The sequence below is a fragment of the Crinia signifera genome, chromosome 12 (genome assembly GCF_055691185.1).
Source record: "Crinia signifera chromosome 12, ASM5569118v1, whole genome shotgun sequence".
NCBI classification, from domain to species: Eukaryota; Metazoa; Chordata; class Amphibia; order Anura; family Myobatrachidae; genus Crinia; species Crinia signifera.
In genome coordinates, this window is record NC_139228.1 from 7,992,423 (window position 1) to 8,012,088 (window position 19,666).

At 47.5% G+C, this 19,666-nt stretch overlaps 1 protein-coding gene across 2 annotated transcripts in view; it reads right to left on the reverse strand.

Annotated features, from left to right (window-relative positions):
* LOC146049961 (uncharacterized) overlaps positions 1–19,666 on the reverse strand; it is a 54,303-nt gene that overhangs the window by 6,659 nt on the left and 27,978 nt on the right. For both annotated transcript variants that reach the window (XM_083166673.1, XM_083166674.1), the window contains exon 5: positions 8,754–8,819. In XM_083166673.1, coding sequence (XP_083022799.1) covers positions 8,754–8,819 — 66 coding nt within the window. The remainder of the gene's footprint in view (positions 1–8,753; positions 8,820–19,666) is intronic.

Genomic DNA, 19,666 nt, shown 5'->3' on the forward strand with positions numbered 1-19,666 from the left:
GTATTCAATGTCAGGGGCACGGCTGTCGAGCTAGCGCGGCAGCCGTGCCCCTGTCCTGTTCTCGGTCAGCTCGCCTGGAGCTCGGCAGTCGGGATTCAATATCCCGGCTGCCGAGCGGCGAGAAGCGGGCGTGGCCGCGAGATGAGGACGGAAATAAATGAGCTCCGGCCGGGAGCTCGCCTATTTCCGGCTTTTCTCGGCAGAATGAGCCTGACAGCTTGTGATGTCGGGCTCGTTCTGCGCAGAACCCCTGTTCAATGCTGTCGGGGAAGACAGCATTGAATAGGGCCCCGCAGCCATCTCCCCCGTCGGGAGATGGCTGCGGGACCTCGAATGACATTGCATACCACCCAAAATGATGGATTCTCTGCCTTCACGTTTACGCATTATAGATTATATGGGGGGTGCGGCTGGTGCACACACCCCCTAACTCTAAATATAAAAGGTTGCTACCATGCTGAGGCTTGTAGGACCACACAGAAAAAAAAGAACATGCAAGTGCACACTCCAAACACGGATTACCAGTGTTTAGCGTGTGCACCTCCATTAGTTCATTAACCACTTTCCTGGCACGGTCGCATGTCTGCCCACTGAGTGCCCACCATGTAGATGAGGATCCTTTCTACACCAGTGCAAAACAGATCTCCTCTGGCTCCCCGGATCCCCCTGAGTGATGCGGACCACTTCCGACATGTGCAGAGATCAGCTGCAGCCTTAGTAGCACCCTGGGATTCTCTCCAGTGATGGCCAGTAGGAATGGATTAACCTTTTGCAGTCCAAATTTTTTTTTTCTTTGCTGGTTTAAATTAACTGAAATTATGTATTTTTTTAATTAAAAAAATGGTCTACACTGAATGTTGAACGATTTTAATGTTCTTATTCTAAAGTGGCTCACCGCTGTATCGGCTACTAGCGCTAGGGCTGTTGAGCCTGACTAGACGTTGGACTTGAAAGGGTTAAAAAAAATAAAGAATAGGGAAAAATACAGTCCCGCTATCTGCAGCCTGCCACACAGCAAGAGGCTCCTTCAGGCACTTAGATAACGGAAGCTTCGATGCTAGCTGGGGGTATAGGAGAGGTGCCATGGGAAAACAGTTTTAGTGTAAAGTGCCGGACTCCTCACACCACTAGCTGTACCTCAGAGTCCCTCATTGGATCTAGAGATCATTATTTTCAAGTGCAAATTTTGCTGTAAAGACCAAGGTGGCCTAAAGAAGACGGATGTAATTCTTTGAGGCAATTTATTGATTTTAAATCACATTTACTTTTAGGTCACGTTCTAAAAATTTCAGTAAAATAAATTAAAAAATAAAAGTGCCTATTTTGGTTAAAATATATTCCAACTGTTGAAATAAGACAAACAAAAAGAAAATAAGACTAACGGGGTAATAGGGTCCGAGTTGGCCGCTGGAAGATACCGGAATTATTTTTTTTTTTTTTTTTTATAATAGTTTTTATTGTTTTTCACATGGGAAATAGAAATACACAAAAAGGGACAAGGGAACACAAAAGGGGTTAAACAGGTGGAACACCAGGTATAATATATTTATAAAACATGTAACAGACTGGGTATCATACATAAAATTAAATAGCCGGCAAAGTGCCAAATCATGACAGCAGTGCAAATTTTTTTTTTTTAACCCCTTCCCGACATTTGACGTATATATACGTCATGGCCGGGATGTACTTCCCGACACATGACGTATATATACGTCATGACTTTAAACTGTCCCCGCGTCTATAGACGCAGGGACAGAGGGACGATGTCTGCTGTCCCTGACAGCAGACATGTCCCTGCATGCCCAGGGGGGGCTGCGATGCCGCCCCCCCCGTCGGCGATCGCTGTGAATGGCTGTTCAGTGTGAACAGCCATTCACAGCGTTTTCCTGTGTTACCGGCGAATCAGACGCTCGGTAACACAGGTGTCAATCACCGCCGGGCGTCAGGGGGCATGAGGGGGTCATCGGTGACGACGACACCTCACCCCACCTGCCCCCAAGGCTGTGATTGGTCCGTGGGACCCACGGACCAATCAAAGCCAAGGCGCGTGATTTAAACTAACGGTGACTGCACTGCAGACGCCATTCCGGTCTGGAATTGCGTGCAGAGCGGTCACCGTGCCAATCTGTCGTGATACATACCTGATCCTTGCCTGAAACTTACCTGATCACCGCTGGTAGCGTGCTGCCAGCAGCTGGATACTTCCTGGATCTTGTGACTTCTGTGTGCTGCTGCTGCAGCAGTGTCATAGAGTCACAGATCGTGAGAGATAGGGACAGATAGTGACAGAGAGTAATAGAGAGTGCTATATTTTGTGTCTGCTGCACCCCCTTTTGTGCTGATCACTATATCTGAGGTGATCAGCAACTTTTTGGGGGTGCAGAGGTTTTTTTTTTATATATATACCTGTCAGTTGCAGCAAAGGTTGTGCTGCCTGTGCAACTGACTGCTGCCCCCCCTTTTGTGCTGATTGTGCTGATTAATTAACTGATCAGCAACTTTTTGGGGGTCCAGGGTTTTTTTTTTTTATATATATACCTGTCAGTTGCACCAAAGGTTGTGCTGCGTGTGCAACTGACTGCTGCCCCCCCTTTTGTGCTGGTCAGTTTAAATTAATTAATCAGCAACTTTTTGGGGGTCCAGGTTTTTTTTTTATATATATACCCTGTCAGGTTGTGTGTCTGCTGCCCCTCACTGCTAATCAGTGGTGCATCACTGCATCACTGATCTGCAGTTTTTTTTTTTTTGGAGAGTGCAGTGGGGTTTTGTTTTTACACCCACGTTGCTTGTGTGGGTGTCCTGTGGCCGCTGAGCGCTGATCAGTGACGTACAATCACTGAACAGCATTTTTGGCACAGGGTTGATATCATTTTTTTTTCTGCAGTTTTTTTAAATTGTTTTTTTTTTTTTGGAGAGTGCTGTGGAAATTTTTTTTAAATTGTTTTTACACCCACGTTGCTTTTGTGGGTGTCCTGTGGCCGCTGATCAGTGACGTACAATCACTGAACAGCATTTTTGGCACAGGTTGATATCATTTTTTTTCTGCAGTTTTTTTTAAATTGTTTTTTTTTTTTGTTTTTACACCCACGTTGTTTTTGTGGGTGTCCTGTTGCCTTTGAGCGCTGTTCAGTGACGGACGTTACTGACCAACATCTGTGCTCAATTTTTGGCGCAGGACCTTTTTTTTTTTTTAACCCCTTCAATTTTTTTTTTTTTTTATTGGGATCAAATTCCTGTATAAAGTATTTTTTTTTTCTGCACTACATACACACTACACACCCCCCGTGTTGAAATAAAGTTTGTACCCCCCCTACACTATACACGTGTTGAAACATTACACTTACAGAAACACAAAAATAAAAATGGCATCCCAAATGTCATCCCAGTCATCCAGAAGAATGTATTCAGCGGAGGAGGCATATGCCATGCTTGCCTCTGACTCTGACACAGCCAGTGATGCAAGCGGGGAATTTGAAGGATTCGCCTTAAGCTCCTCTTCCTCCTCTGCTGATGAGGGACCCCCTCAAAGACGCCCCCGTAGAGCAGCTGAGACCCCCCCCCCAAATGATTGATCCCGTATGGACCCCACCACCAGACAATTTTGAGCCCCAGGTTCCTGAGTTATTGGCCATCCCAGGAATCCAATTTGATTCAGCAGGTCTCAGAGAAATTGACTTTTTCAAATTATTTTTCTCTGATGATTTTATAAATTTAATGGTGGACCAAAGTAATTTATATGCCCAGCAGTTTATTGCTCAAAACCCCACGTCATCATTTGCTAGGTGGACCCCTGTAGATGCAGTAGAGATGATGACGTTTTGGGGTCTGGTGTTACATATTGGCATAGTAAAAAAGCCAGAAATTAGGCAATATTGGAGTACAGATGTTCTGTACAGCACCCCATTTTACCGTATGGCCATGACTCGGGCTCGTTTTGAGATAATCCTTAAATTTTTACATTACACCGATAATACACTGTGCCCACCCAGAGATGATCCCACCTTTGACCGGCTATTCAAAGTCAGGCCGGTCATTGATCATTTCAGTGCCAAATTTGCAGAGATGTACATCCCTGAAAAATTTATTTGTATTGACGAGTCCCTTATACATTTTAAAGGAAGGGTTAAATTCCGCCAGTACCTTCCCAGTAAGAGGGCAAGGTATGGCATAAAAATGTATAAGCTGTGTGAAAGCACCTCAGGGTACACCCACAGGTTTAGGGTATATGAAGGGAAGGATTCAAGAATTGAACCGCCAGAATGCCCCCCCTCCCTCGTAGGTGTTAGTGGAAAAATTGTCTGGGATTTAGTACACCCCTTCCTGGATAAAGGTTATCACCTCTATGTGGATAACCTTTACACTAGCATCCCCCTGTTTAAGGCCCTTGGTTCAAGAGGTACAGCAGCTTGCGGTACTGTGCGTAAGAACCAAAGAGGCCTCCCAAAAACGCACATTGCCCAAGTAATGAGAAGGGGTGAAAGCAGGGGAATATGCACCGAAAATATGTTGTTGGTCAAAAATAAGGACAAGAGGGATGTCCTTATACTGACAACAATTCATGGAGACAGTACCACCTCCATCCCTGTACGAGGTACCAGTACCCACACCTCAAAACCTAATTGTATCCTAGATTACAATAGGTACATGGGCGGAGTGGATCTTTCAGATCAGGTACTGAAGCCGTACAGTGCCCTGCGGAAAACAAAAATCTGGTACAAGAAGCTGGCCGTGTATATCATCCAGATGGCACTGTATAACGCTTACGTGCTATTCCGTTCTACCAGCCAGAGGGGGACATTTATGCACTTTCAAGAGGAAGTCATAAAGGGCCTAATATTTGGGAACCAGCAGGCAGAGGGCCCCAGTACTTCTAGTACTGGCCCCCGTATTGTACCAGGGCAGCATTTTCCTAACGAAATCCCCTCCACTGCAAGAAAGGGCAGGACACAAAAAAGGTGCAAAGTTTGCTATAAAAAGGGAATAAGAAAGGAAACTATTTTCCACTGTGAAACTTGCCCCGACAAACCCAGCCTATGTATAAAGGAGTGTTTTAAAATATACCACACATCTATGGATTATTAGGTTCATCATTTCACCGTGCTTCGGGGGTCTTGCTAATGCCACATAGCACCCACCATTCATTCCACCAGAATCTGAGCTGCAAAATCCAAAAATCACTCCTTCCCTTCTGAGTCCTGCCATGCACCCAACTGGTATTTTTTGGTCACATATGAGGCATTGCCATACTCGGGAGAAATTGGGGCACAGATTTTGGGGTGCTTTTTCTCCTTCATACCTTCTGAAAATGAAAAATTTTGAGCCAGAACTGCATTTTTGTGTAAAAAAATGTAATTTTTCATTTTCACTGCCCAGTTGTATCAAAATTGGTGAAACCCCTGGGGGTTTGAAATGTACACTATACCCCTAGATGAATTCCCTGAGGGGTGTAGTTTGCAAAATGGGGTCACTTGTGGGGGGGTTCCACTGTATTGGTGCTTTGGGGGTCTTGCTAATGCGACATAGCACCCACCAACATTCCACCAGAATCTGTGCTGCAAAATCCAAATATCACTCCTTCCCTTCTGAGTCCTGCCACTTTTTGGTCACACATGAGGCATTGCCGTACTCGGGAGAAATTGGGGCACAGATTTTGGGGTGCTTTTTCTCCTTCATACCTTCTGAAAATGAAAAATTTTGAGCCAGAACTGCATTTTTGTGTAAAAAAATGTAATTTTTCATTTTCACTGCCCAGTTGTATCAAAATTGGTGAAACCCCTGGGGGTTTGAAATGTACACTATACCCCTAGATGAATTCCCTGAGGGGTGTAGTTTGCAAAATGGGGTCACTTGTGGGGGGGTTCCACTGTATTGGTGCTTTGGGGGTCTTGCTAATGCGACATAGCACCCACCAACATTCCACCAGAATCTGTGCTGCAAAATCCAAATATCACTCCTTCCCTTCTGAGTCCTGCCACTTTTTGGTCACACATGAGGCATTGCCGTACTCGGGAGAAATTGGGGCACAGATTTTGGGGTGCTTTTTCTCCTTCATACCTTCTGAAAATGAAAAATTTTGAGCCAGAACTGCATTTTTGTGTAAAAAATGTAATTTTTCATTTGCACAGCCCAGTTGTATCAAAATTGGTAAAACCCCTGGGGGTTTGAAATGTACACTATACCCCTAGATGAATTCCCTGAGGGGTGTAGTTTGCAAAATGGGGTCACTTGTGGGGGGGTTCCACTGTATTGGTGCTTGGGGGGTCTTGCTAATGCGACATAGCACCCACCAACATTCCACCAGAATCTGAGCTGCAAAATCCAAAAATCACTCCTTCCCTTCTGAGTCCTGCCATGCACCCAAATGGTATTTTTTGGTCACATGTGAGGCATTGCCGTACTCGGGAGAAATTGGGGCACAGATTTTGGGGTGCTTTTTCTCCTTCATACCTTCTGAAAATGAAAAATTTTGAGCCAGAACTGCATTTTTGTGTAAAAAAATGTAATTTTTCATTTTCACTGCCCAGTTGTATCAAAATTGGTGAAACCCCTGGGGGTTTGAAATGTACACTATACCCCTAGATGAATTCCCTGAGGGGTGTAGTTTGCAAAATGGGGTCACTTGTGGGGGGGTTCCACTGTATTGGTGCTTGGGGGGTCTTGCTAATGCGACATAGCACCCACCAACATTCTACCAGAATCTGAGCTGCAAAATCCAAAAATCACTCCTTCCCTTCTGAGTCCTGCCATGCACCCAAATGGTATTTTTTGGTCACATGTGAGGCATTGCCGTACTCGGGAGAAATTGGGGCACAGATTTTGGGGTGCTTTTTCTCCTTCATACCTTTTGAAAATGAAAAATTTTGAGCCAGAACTGCATTTTTGTGTAAAAAAATGTAATTTTTCATTTTCACTGCCCAGTTGTATCAAAATTGGTGAAACCCCTGGGGGTTTGAAATGTACACTATACCCCTAGATGAATTCCCTGAGGGGTTTAGTTTGCAAAATGGGGTCACTTGTGGGGGGGTTCCACTGTATTGGTGCTTGGGGGGTCTTGCTAATGCGACATAGCACCCACCAACATTCCACCAGAATCTGAGCTGCAAAATCCAAAAATCACTCCTTCCCTTCTGAGTCCTGCCATGCACCCAAATGGTATTTTTTGGTCACATGTGAGGCATTGCCGTACTCGGGAGAAATTGGGGCACAGATTTTGGGGTGCTTTGTCTCCTTCATTCCTTGTGAAAATGAAAAATTTTGAGCCAGAACTGCATTTTTGTGTAAAAAATTTAATTTTTCCTTTTCACTGCCCAGTTGTACCACAATTGGTGAAACCCCTGGGGGTTTGAAATGTACACTATACCCCTAGATGAATTCCCTGAGGGGTGTAGTTTGCAAAATGGGGTCACTTGTGGGGGGGTTCCTAAATTTTAGCATCTTATGGTGCCTAGAAACCTACATGGTGCCTAAAAAATAATCTCATAAAAAGGAGGCTCCAAAATCAAGTAGGTGCTCCTTCTATTATGAAGCCTGTGGTTTGGTCAACGTGCACACTAGGGCCACATATAGGATATTTATGAAAACAAAAGAAATGGGGGAATCAATTTTTAGTCACATTTCTCTAGTAAAATCTACTGTGTTCCTTAGAAAAATGTATTAAAATTGCAAATCTGCAAAAAAAATGAAATTTTGAAATTTCACCTACACTTTTTTTAATTCCTGTGAAACACCTAAAGGGTTAACAAACTTCCAAAATGCTGTTTTGAATACTGTGAGGGGTGCAGTTTTTGAAATGGCATCATTTATGGGGGTGTCTCACATACAAGTCCCTCAAAGTCACATCAGAACTGAACTGGTCCCTAAAAAAATCAGTGTTTGAAATTTTCTTGAAAATTTGAGAATTTGCTATTCATATTGTAAGCCTCCTAGTGTCCAAAAAAATTAAAAGGAAGTTGAAATAATGATGGAAACATAAAGTAGACATATGGTCTATGTTAGTTATTAACTATTTTGAGTGGTATGATTATTTGTCTCACAAGCAGAAAATTTAACATTTTGCAAATTGCTAAATTTTCCATTTTTTTACGACATTTTGGTATTTTTCACAAAAAAACACAGACTGTATCGACCCAAATTTACCACTAATTTGAAGTACAATGTGTCACGAGAAAACAATCTCAAAATCACTGGGATAAGTAAAAGCAAAAAAAAGTTATCCCCACATAAAGTGATACATGTCAGATTTGAAAAAAAGGGGTCAGGAAGGCAAAAACTGGCTGTGTCAGGAAGGGGTTAAAGTGCCAATAATTTACAAGGCAAAACCATGCCTTGTAAATGGTTGCCACCTTAAATAAAAAAATGTCCAAGCTCGACCGGCATTCTGCACCTCGGACACTATTATATAGGCCCCCATGGTAGTTTCGGAGAGTGCAATGGGTCCAAGGTATTCTACTACTTCCTCCAGGGCAGCTCCTCATTATTATCTGTCCTGAAGGATCCAGTATCATGGGGCCTACGCACGTAGTGATTAAGGGGTATTTTCTAAGTGATCTCACTAGATGCCCCTACATCGCTGCGTGTGAAGGAGCCATAGCGATGCGCGGCCTACGCGTTGCCATCGCCCCGGCAGTTAATATCCAGCACAATGGATAATCTAGTGGAGAACACTGGCCTTGGCAGATCGCTCAGTGGCACATCGCTACCATACCACAGGTGCAGATCCCCCGAGTCACACATATCCGTTACATCACACTTACTGGTTATGGACACGGTGACAGCCACTTGTGTAACGGCTACAGGTATTTCCGCAGCTGCCGTCTTCTCTGCATAGAAGAAATAAGAACATTAATAAAAGGATCACAATGAATAATTTGCCGCGATCTGCAGCTTACACTCTGTTCCTCTGGGAGGTGAAATTGAAAGGGGCATTTGAGAATATGCAGCTTCTGAAATAGGTACTGCTCTCAAGGGCATAACTACCATAGGTGCAGCCGCTATGGGGCCCAGAGCTGAGAGGGGCCCACATTGCCTGTCAAAGTATCATGTGCTATATACATTTATTGATGAATAGGGGCCCATACAAACTTTTGGTATGGGGCCCACATGCATCTAGTTACGCCACTGACTGCGCTTCTTTATTCAGACTAGCAGCAATAAGACTGAATAAGATACACCACACAGTGGCGCTAAAAGCAACGTTTGACATTTATTGTTGCGGTTAAGAATTAGTAATACTAAACACAATATAAAAGACACAAAATAGAAAACAAGTGGCCACCTGCACAAAATATACACAACACTATATAAACAATGGTATGTATCTCCTAGAGAAAATGTGGATAGTCATTGAAAGTTCATTAGTATTGTAAACAAACATTTGATGTCTTTTAGAAGATACCTTAGGTCAGTGGTTCCCAAACTTTTTTGAATCACGGCGCCCTAGAGCATCAAAATGTTTTCAAGGCACCCCTGGGCCGAATGTTTCTTATCGAGAAATTCAGAAAAAATAAATAAAATAAAGTACATTGAGTTTATATGTCACAGTTATCTGATGAGGGACAGGATTTGCTTCTGTTTGTCCACATATATTATGATTGGCAGCCACCAGCACTAGTTTTGCCTGTTACATTGCCAATTAATAATATGAATTGATCCCAGTCCACCAACCCAAGGCATCCCTGGAACCCTGAGGAACCACTTTTTTTTTATTGAAAAAGCAGGTCTTTATTGTACATAAAGAATGCAAAAAACAGACGATAACAAATATCACACATACAGTATGTGCCTATGCACATCCTTGCTGGCGGGTCGCCAGAACGTACGCGCTGGCGACCCGCAAGCCGGCGGGGACCCGGGGAAACGTATGGAAGCGCCGTCGGAAGGGGGAGCGCGCGCCTCTCGTGCGCGCGCGTCCCCTTCTCACGATCGCCATGGCGCTGGCGGGGGATGGCGGCTGGCGACGCCAGCGCCATCCCCTGCCAAGATGGGAACAGACCCATCTGTATACCGTGTCGCAGTACAGCCAAAACACAGTACACATGCAAACAGTATAGTACATATTATAAAATACAGCACAAGATAAACTCACACTATAGACTATACTATGCATTCTAACGGTAACATTTACACAACAGTATACAAGACTATGGGTGTGGAGGGTAGGGGGGTGAGGGAGGGGGAGGCACATGCCCGAAGCTTTATTGACCAGACAGACACGTATAAGGGGAGGGCAATAAATAGAAAGACATCAACAAAACAACAGACATTGTGAAGTGAGGGGGAAGGGGCCAGGGTCCCAAAGTCTTATAAAACAGTTCACACAAGGGGAAAGGACCAGAAGAAGGGGGGTTTAGTCCTCTTCTTCCTCAGGGCTATCCTGAATGGAATGGTCTCTGAGCAGGCTGTGAACCAGCCTGCGGCAGTCCTGAACGGACATTATCTCCCTCCGCAATATGAGACGTTTTCTGGCAAACCACAAAGAGTCCTTAACACAGTTTATAAGGTGCCAGGCTTCCTGGGTCGCCCCATACGTGTGGGTGCCTGGGAACAATTCATACAGTACCGAAAGGTATGAAAGACAGTTCCTGGGCACGGAGTCCTTGAATTCAGTCTCTAGGGCATCCAACAACAACTGTGCGTAGGTGCAGTCCCAGAAGATGTGAATGGAGGTTTCTTCATGCACAAAGCACCAGGGACAATGTCTATACCTACACAAGTTTCGGGAGTGCATGAATGACCGGTGAGGCAAGCCCCCCTGAATGGCCATCCATGACATGTCCTTGTGTCTATTTGTAAGCCTTTTGGAGGCCACATACTCCCAGACAAACTTGACAGTTGCTGAAGAGAGCCCAGAAATCGGTTCCATTACGTCTTTGGCTCTGATGAGCTTCTGGACAGTTTTGGGTTTCCACAAGTCGGGTTTCAATCCAGTAGTCGAGTAGTCCAGTTGTATGGGATGGAGCTGTCCCACTTGTCCCATTTAAGGGTCCTCTACATTGGTAGGAGGAAGAAGCGGGACATGGAGTTCCCCGCAGAGCCGGCACAATTGTCAATCAAAGTTCTGCAGATACAGTTACATGCAAAAAGGCTCTCAGCATAGTTGGAATATCTGGAATGCCTTTGCCACCTTTGAGGGGATCTTTGTACATAACGATCCGCTTCACTCTGTCCATTTTGGAGCCCCATATGAAGTGGAAAATGGCCCATGTGATTGCCTTGCAGATCGTGGCCAGTGTACTGAAGAAAAGGAAGAATCTCATTCCGCAGCACAATGGTTTTCCCTTCGATGGTAAGGTCTCTGAGCCTCCACAGTCCGAGTTTCTGACGCATTGTCGCAAGTCTTTCATCCCAGCACTTCAGGGCCGCTCCATCTCCCCCGAACCAGACACCAAGGATCTTGATGACGTCTGGCTTGACGGTGAATGGGAATGGAGCGAAAGACGACAGGTGCCACTTTCCGAAGAGCATAGCCTCTGACTTCCCAAGGTTGACCTTTGCTCCTGAATCAGGGTCGAAGTCTTCGCAGGTCTGGACGAGGGCCGTCACCGATCTCTGGTCTGCACAGAACACAGTGATGTCATCCATGTACAGGGAACACTTGGCCTCTGGGTGGTCTGGACCCGGTGCGGTGATCCCTTTGATCTCTTGATTTTGCCTGATGGATACAGCGAAGAGCTCTATAACACAAACAAAAAGAAGAGGTGAAAGAGGGCAGCCTTGTCTGACCTTAGACATAACCGAGAAGGGGCCAGTCTTCCAGCCGTTCACCAACACCGAGCTGTAAATGTCAAGGTACATCAGGTTAACATACGAACAGAATAGCTCACAAGACCAAATTTACGCAGTACCTTGCCCATCAGCTCATGGGAAACACGGTCAAAGGCCTTTTCCTGATCAAGACTGATCAGGGCCGTGCACACATTACGGTCTTTCACGTAATGGACCGTGTCTCTGAGGAGGGCAAGGCTGTCTGCGATTCTGCGGCTGGGAATGGCGCAGGTTTGGTCTGGATGAACGATCTGCCCAATGACAGCCTTCAGCCGGTTGGCCAGTACCTTTGCCAGGATTTTGTAGTCCACGTTCAGAAGAGAGATGGGATGCCAATTTTTCAGGTCACATCTCTCCCCCTTACGCTTATACAAGATCGTGATCATTCCTTCCCTCAGTGAAGAAAGGCATTTTGCCCTCAACCACCATCTCCTCGTACAGCTTGAGCAGGTCCGGGCCAATGAGATCCCACAGCGCAACATAAAGCTCTGCTGGGAGACCATCACTGCCCAGAGTCCTGCCCTGCCTAAAGGATTTAGCGGCAGAGAGCACCTCCTCCAACACCAAGGGAGCGTCCATGGCTGATTTACCTGCAGGATCAAGAGTTAGTGATACCTGACAGGAACTCATCCGCCTCATCGGTGTCTGTAGTCTTAGGGGAGTAGAGGTCGTTGTAGTAGTCGCGGACGACCTTCATCGCGCCCTCCTTCCCCTGTCTGGGGATGCCATTCTCATCATGCAGGTCGGTCAGGGGCGTATGGCCAGAGTGGAGTTTCCTGAAAAAGAAAGAAGTACACTTCTCACCCTTCTCCAGATTCTCCACCTTGGAACAGAAGACGATACATTTGGACTCCCCCTCAAAGTGCCTTCTCAGGCTCTTTTTGGTCTCGTCCAGGTCGTCCTTCACGTCCCAGCTGCACCGCTGGAGGTCCACCAGGGACTGGAGCTCATGCTGCAGTTTTCTGAGGTTCCTCTTACGGTCGCATGCCTGGATACGCCCTTTGACCTGAAAGAAACTGCGGATGTTACATTTGGCATATTCCCACCAATCAGACATACAGTCAAAATAACATTTGTCATTCTTCCATGTGATGTAGGCATCCTTAAGCTCAGCCAGTACTTCCTCTCTTTCCAGTAGGGCACAGTTCAACTTCCAGGAGCCTGGGCCAGATGGAAAACCATGGCCCAGAACCCCTTGGAAGAGAATGGCCCTGTGGTCAGAGAAGAAGCAGGGAACCATAGAATGCCTAACCTGCTGCACTGCCCGGGATGTGAACACAAAGTCAATGCGAGAACGCACTGAGCCATCGGGGCGGCTCCATGTGAAATTCACGGAGCCAGCCCCCATGGAGCCCACAGCGTCCCGCAGTGATGCTTCGGCCACCATTTCCCTGAGCAGGTTGGACATAGTGTCCAGCTTCGCAAAGTTGCAGGTGCTTCGGCCATCCCCTTCAAATCGGTCAGTTGAAGTCCCCGGCCATCACTACAGCCCTGGTGGTGGCGAGTTGGGTCCGCAGGGTCTGGAATAATTCCAAACGCTCATTCTTAAAAGAAGAAGCATACACGCAGATTAGCCTGATAGGCTCGCCTGCCCAGGAGCCATCTACGACAAGTAACCTGTCGCAGACAAACTCCTGAACAGAATCTAACGTGAAGAGACTACCCCTAATCAGAATGGCTACCCCTGCAGACTTACACTCACCTCCACCGGACCAGTAGGACGGACCATGAGACCACTGCCAGGCCAGATGCCTATAGGACCTGGAGAAAGGGAGAGAGCATTCCTGCAACATATACACATCACATTTCTGAATGTCAAGAAAAGCAAAAATAGATTGACATCTGCACTTATCCTTAATACTCCTCACATTAATGGTAAAAAGGTTAAAAGCTACCATTTGTTAAGAGAAAAAGGTTACGGTGACAATCCGTATACGTTACCACTCCAATCGGGAGGTGCTTCCTCTGGGTCGGCCACCGAGTCTCCCTGCTGGGGTGTCTCGATGTTGTTGAGCAGTTGGTCGATGTTGTTGAGGCGGTCAAGCTCAGGCACCCCACTCTCCTCAAAGACCTCTGCATATGCCTCCATCTCCTCCTCGAGGGTGAAGGAGTCCTGGTCTGGCTCGACCGATTCGACTGCCGCTTTCTTTGAAGATTCTAGGTCAGCAGCTGGGCTGTCTAACTCCTTCCTCTTCCTTCTCGGCTGTACATTTCCTGCGTGGGAAAGTGGTGGATACTCTTCCTCGGAGAGGAGAGGGACAGGGAGGGGGCGGTGGGAGGAAGGGTGGGTTGGATCAGGGAGGAGGGGTGGTGCAAGCAGCTGGGATGGGGGTAGCTGTCACAGAGGGAGAGAGGGGAGGAGTGTTTGGAATGGTGAGGGAAGGTTTCTTACCACCTTGCTTTTGTGGGACCTTCTTCCTCTGCACAGGTGTGGGTGGCACCTTGGGAGGGACGATCACACTCGATGCTGCTGTGGCGTAGGATCTTGCTCTACTTGGACAATCCTTGTAGACATGATCCACTGTGCCACACAGGATGCAGGTCTTCTTCGTAGGGCAGTCCTTTGTCTCATGGCCGGCCAGTCGACAAATCCTGCAAGCCTGGACCTTGCATTCCTTCCCAAAGTGGTCCTTTCCATCACACTTACAAGTGCGTAGCTGGTCCACGTAGTGGATAAGTCCTGCAGTTTCCCCCCAGGGAGAAGCACAGTCTGAGGTGCTTGACTCCATCTGGGCACGAAGTGTCCTTGTGCAGCCTGACAATCACCGACCATTTTCCAGTCCAGAGTCCATTCTCAAAGGATCCTTGAGGGGTCCTTTATTACGGTGCAGGCACGGCTGAGAAATGTGATGATGTCCTTGACATTTGTGTGTGGGCTTCGCATTGAAACCGTCACCAGCCTCTCCTCTCTTTGGATAGGGCAGTTGCCCACAAAGCGAGAGAGCTGGGACTCAGGCTTCGCCGCTTTCACCGCTTCCCAATACCTCTTGCAGATTGTGAGGGAGGCAAAGGTGGCATAGAAGATGCCTCTGAAGGAGCTCTGGACGCTGAGCATTTCAGGTGCAGAGAATCCTTGCTCCAGGACCATCTTCTTGAAGAAGTACTCAACCATCATGTCCGGCACCTGTCCGTCTACCTCCTTTAATTTCATCACCACGGTCTGCCTCATCCAGGGCTGGAACACCTTTGGAGTGGTCCTGGACAGGCACCGGTGGTGGTGTCGCAGAAGGGGCAGTGGAGCTAGGGCCGGCCAATCTGGTCGGACATTCGGCCGGTGACTTACCCTTCTTCCCGGGCTTCCTCCCAGCGAGGGGAGCCGAAGTGGAGGTGGTGGGGGGTGAGAAACTATTGGGGGGTGAGAAACGTTTTAAGTGTTGTAAACGTTAATTTATTATATGCATCATATGTGCAATTAGGGTTTTATACACCTTAAAAGTCAACTATTTTATAATGGTCTTAGTGGATAGCCAGAGGATCTGCATGATACACCAGAGAGAGGGGATATAACAGAGGCAGTGTGATGTAGTGTGTGTGTGGAGTGTCCACTTTATCTAATGCTGTCCTCCTGCCATGACACAGCACCATTAAAGTAGGCCAAATATTCCTCTGACCTTTTAGGCTAGAGCACTCCCTGTTGTTGGTAATGCTGGTGCCGCAATGAATGTAAATTGAGCAACCTCTTCCGCCCTTTGCTGGGTGGCTTTTCTGTGTAGAACACAGCAGGCAGTGAGGACTTTTGTCCACCCTCAAGTTGATTGGTGTGTGAAAGATCCGGAATTGGTTGCTCAATATCCCGAAGGGATTTTCTACAATGCGCCGTGCTCGAGACAGCCGGTAATTAAAGATCCTCTTAGGTTTGGTTAGGGCACTTTGTCCATAAGGCGTCATAATGTTCCCGTGACGCGCAAAGGCCTTATCTGCTACAAATACGAAAATTAGACCGTGTCCTCACGAGATGGCAAATGCAGGGTCTTGGTGGTAATCCGGTTGTAGAAAGTAGGGTAATTGTGTATTATCACGGCGCCCACGAAATTTTTCACTTTTTCCAGCCGATTTGCATGCTGTTCCATCATTGCACACCCCCGTTTTCCATCGTAGTGCATCGCATGCAATATAGTGGCATGTGACGCATGCCATGCGATGCATGTGAAGCAATTCGATTTGTAATTGTACAAGCACCCTGATGGGTGCTTACAATGTTAAATGCACCCCCATTGTCAACACCACCCCCACTATCAACGCCAACCCGAAGCGTGGCTAGCGCAGCGAGCCCGCGAGGGGCGGCGGTACACGTCCTTTCGACCTTTTCATACCCCCACTATCCACGTCAGCGTGGAGTGGATTTTAGAGCCCGAAGCGCAGCGAGCCCCGCGGAATACATGTAAAGTAATCCGCGTCCACTCGCCACGCTTCGGGCTCGGTGGCTCGCTGCGCTCGACACACTATCTAAAATCAACTCCACGCCGACGTGGATAGTGGGGGTATAAAAAGGTCGGAGGCCGCGTACCGCTGCACTCGCCACGCTTAAGCTGGCGTTGATAGTGGGGGTGGCGGTAACAATGGGGGTGTATTTAACATTGCGAATCACATCGCATTGCATGCCACTTGCTGGCATGCGTTGCTATGCGATATTTAATTGTACAATCAGGGGCATTTTCCCGAAAATCACATCGCATACCATCGCATAGTACCTGGGGGTGTGCAAGGATGGAATAACATGCAAATCACCAGGAAATGGCCGAAAATGGGCCGCAAAATCAAAATCGAATGCGATTTAGATGAAATCGGGCGCCGTGATAATACACAAGTACCGAAAGTAGTATTTTTAAATGAGCCACCATCTGAAGCACGCCCATTCTCCACATCTACAAAGACAAACTCGTAGTCAGCACTCGCCACCGCCATCAGAACAATGCTGAAGTAGCCTCTGTAGCTGTATTTGTAAGATTCGCTGTTAGCAGGTGGGGTAATGTGACTATGCTTCATCTATGGCTCCTCCACAGTTAGGGAACTGCCAAAGCCTTTCAAGCTCGTCACTAATAGCTATCCAGTCCTCCATACTTGTAGGGAACTAAAAAAAAAAAAAAAAAAATTATGTTTTTTCTCTCTTCAACAGAACCCTGACATGAACATTTACATCCACCACAGAAACTCCATCACCACATACACCACCAGCTCCTCCTTTTAAGAAAAAGAAATAACACAGAAGACGACCAATTTCTGATCAAAGCCAGGGAGGCATTATCAAAACCACCAGCCAAATTTGCACCGTTTGCATCGTATGTCAGTGGTGCGCTACGTGAAATGCCAGACAATCAGATGATGCATTTTGAAAGACTATCATCAGATATGCTGTATAGGAGGACAAAACAGTCTTCTGACAGTGGAGACAAGCCTCACACCCTTGACCACTTGCCCTCCACAGGCTACCCATCCCACTCTGCCACCCACCTACCATTCCTCCCCGACATAATACCATCCTCAAACAGTGCACTACCCGCTCCACTCATACCGGCCTGCTCCCCCACCCACCTCCTACCAGCCTGCTCCCCCACCCACCTCCTCATACGAGGCTGCTCACCCACCCACCTTCCTCATACCAACCTGCTCCACACTCACCTCTTCATACCAGCCTGCCCCTTCAGCCACCACTTCATACCAGCCTGTCCCCCCCCCCCCATCTATCTCCTCATACCAGCCTGCTCCTTCACCCACTTCCTTATACAAGCCCCCCCCACATCTATCTCCTCATACCAGCCTACTCCACCGCCCACCTCCTCATACCAGCCTGCTCCACCGCCCACCTCCTCATACCAGCCTGCTCCTTCATCCACTTCTTCATACAAGCCTGCCCCCCATCTATCTCCTCATACCAGCCTGCACCTTCACCCACTTCCTTATACAAGCCCCCCCCCACATCTATCTCCTCATACCAGCCTGCTCCTTCACCCACTTCCTTATACAAGCCCCCCCCCCCCCCCACATCTATCTCCTCATACCAGCCTGCACCTTCACCCACTTCCTTATACAAGCCCCCCCCCACATCTATCTCCTCATACCAGCCTGCACCTACACCCACTTCCTTATACAAGCCCCCCCCCCCACATCTATCTCCTAATACCAGCCTGCACCTTCACCCACTTCCTTATACAAGCACCCCCCCCCCACATATATCTCCTTATACCAGCCTGCACCTTCACCCACTTCCTTATACAAGCACCCCCCCCACATCTATCTCCTCATACCAGCCTGCACCTACACCCACTTCCTTATACAAGCCCCCCCCCCCCACATCTATCTCCTAATACCAGCCTGCACCTTCACCCACTTCCTTATACAAGCACCCCCCCCACATCTATCTCCTTATACCAGCCTGCTCCCACGCCCACCCCAGTATATATTTTTTTACTTTACTTGAAGCAGAAGAGAACAATAGAGATTCGATCCCGCTGTGAGTGGTGTCTCCCAGTAATCAGCAAGTTTTATTATTCACAGTAACTATGGTTCTGTATGGAGCAGGGTGTTTTTGTCAGTTTCTGGCTGCTGAGCAAACTCAAGCTGAGGGCAGCTCAATTTATGGTACTGGTGTAGTTTCACGGCGGCAGCTTACGCTACGTTTGAAGCTACGTTATCAGCGTAGCCCAACGGCGGCCTTACTTGTGTAGTCTCACGGTGGCAGCCTAAGCTACGTTATCAACGTATGAAACCCCACTATCCACGCCAGCTCGAAGTGTGGCGAGCGCAGCGAGGCGACGCGCTACACGTCCTCCCAACCTTTTCATACCCCCACTATCCACGTCAGTGTGGAGTTGATTAGTGTGGCGAGCACAGCGAGGCGACGCGCTACGCGTCCTCCCGACCCTTTCATACCCCCACTATCCACGTCGGCGTGGAGTTGATTTTATAAAGTGTGGCGAGCGCAGCAAGACATCGAGCCGGAAGCGTGACAAACAGACACGGAATACATGTAAAGTAATCTGCTTCCCTTCGCCACACTTTATAAAATCAACTCCACGCCGATGTATGAAAATGATTTTAATTATATGTAAGATGTGGCAGCATATAAGCTCAAAGAAAGATATCGGTACTTGTGTATTATCACGGCGCCCACGAAATCGGATGCGATTTTGTGGCCGATTTTTCACTTTTTCTGACCGATTTGCATGCTGTTCCATCATTGCACACCCCTGATTTCCATCGTAGTGCATCGCATGCAATATAATGCCATGCGATGCATGTGAAGCGATTCGATTTGTAATTGTACAATCACCCTGATGGGTGCTTACAATGTTAAATGCCCCCCTCACTATCAACGCCAACCCGAAGCGTGGCGAGCGCAGCGAGCCTGCGAGGGGCGGCGGTACGCGTCCTTTCGACCTTTTCATAACTCCACTATCCACGTCAGCGTGGAGTTGATTTTAGATAGTGTAGCGAGCCACCGAGCCCGAAGCGTGGCGAGCGCAGCGAGCCACGCGAGGGGATGCGGAATACATGTAAAGTAATCCGCTGCGCTCGCCACGCTTCAGGCTCGGTGGCTCGCTGCGCTCGCCACACTGTCTAAAATCAACTCCACGCCGATCGTGAGGGTATGAAAAGGTCGGAGGACGTGTACCGCTGCGCTCACCACGCTTCGGGTTGGCGTTGATAGTGGGGGTGGCGTTAACAATGGGGGTGCATTTAACATTGCAAAACACATCGCATCGCATGCCACTTGCTGGCATGCATTGCTATGCGATATTTAATTGTACAATCAGGGGCATTTTCCCGAAAATCACATCGCATACCATTGCATAGTACCTGGGGGTGTGCAAGGATGGAATAACATGCAAATCAGCAGGAAATGGCCGAAAATCGGCCGCAAAATCGCATCGCAGATCAAATCGGCCAAAAATCTGCAGAAAAT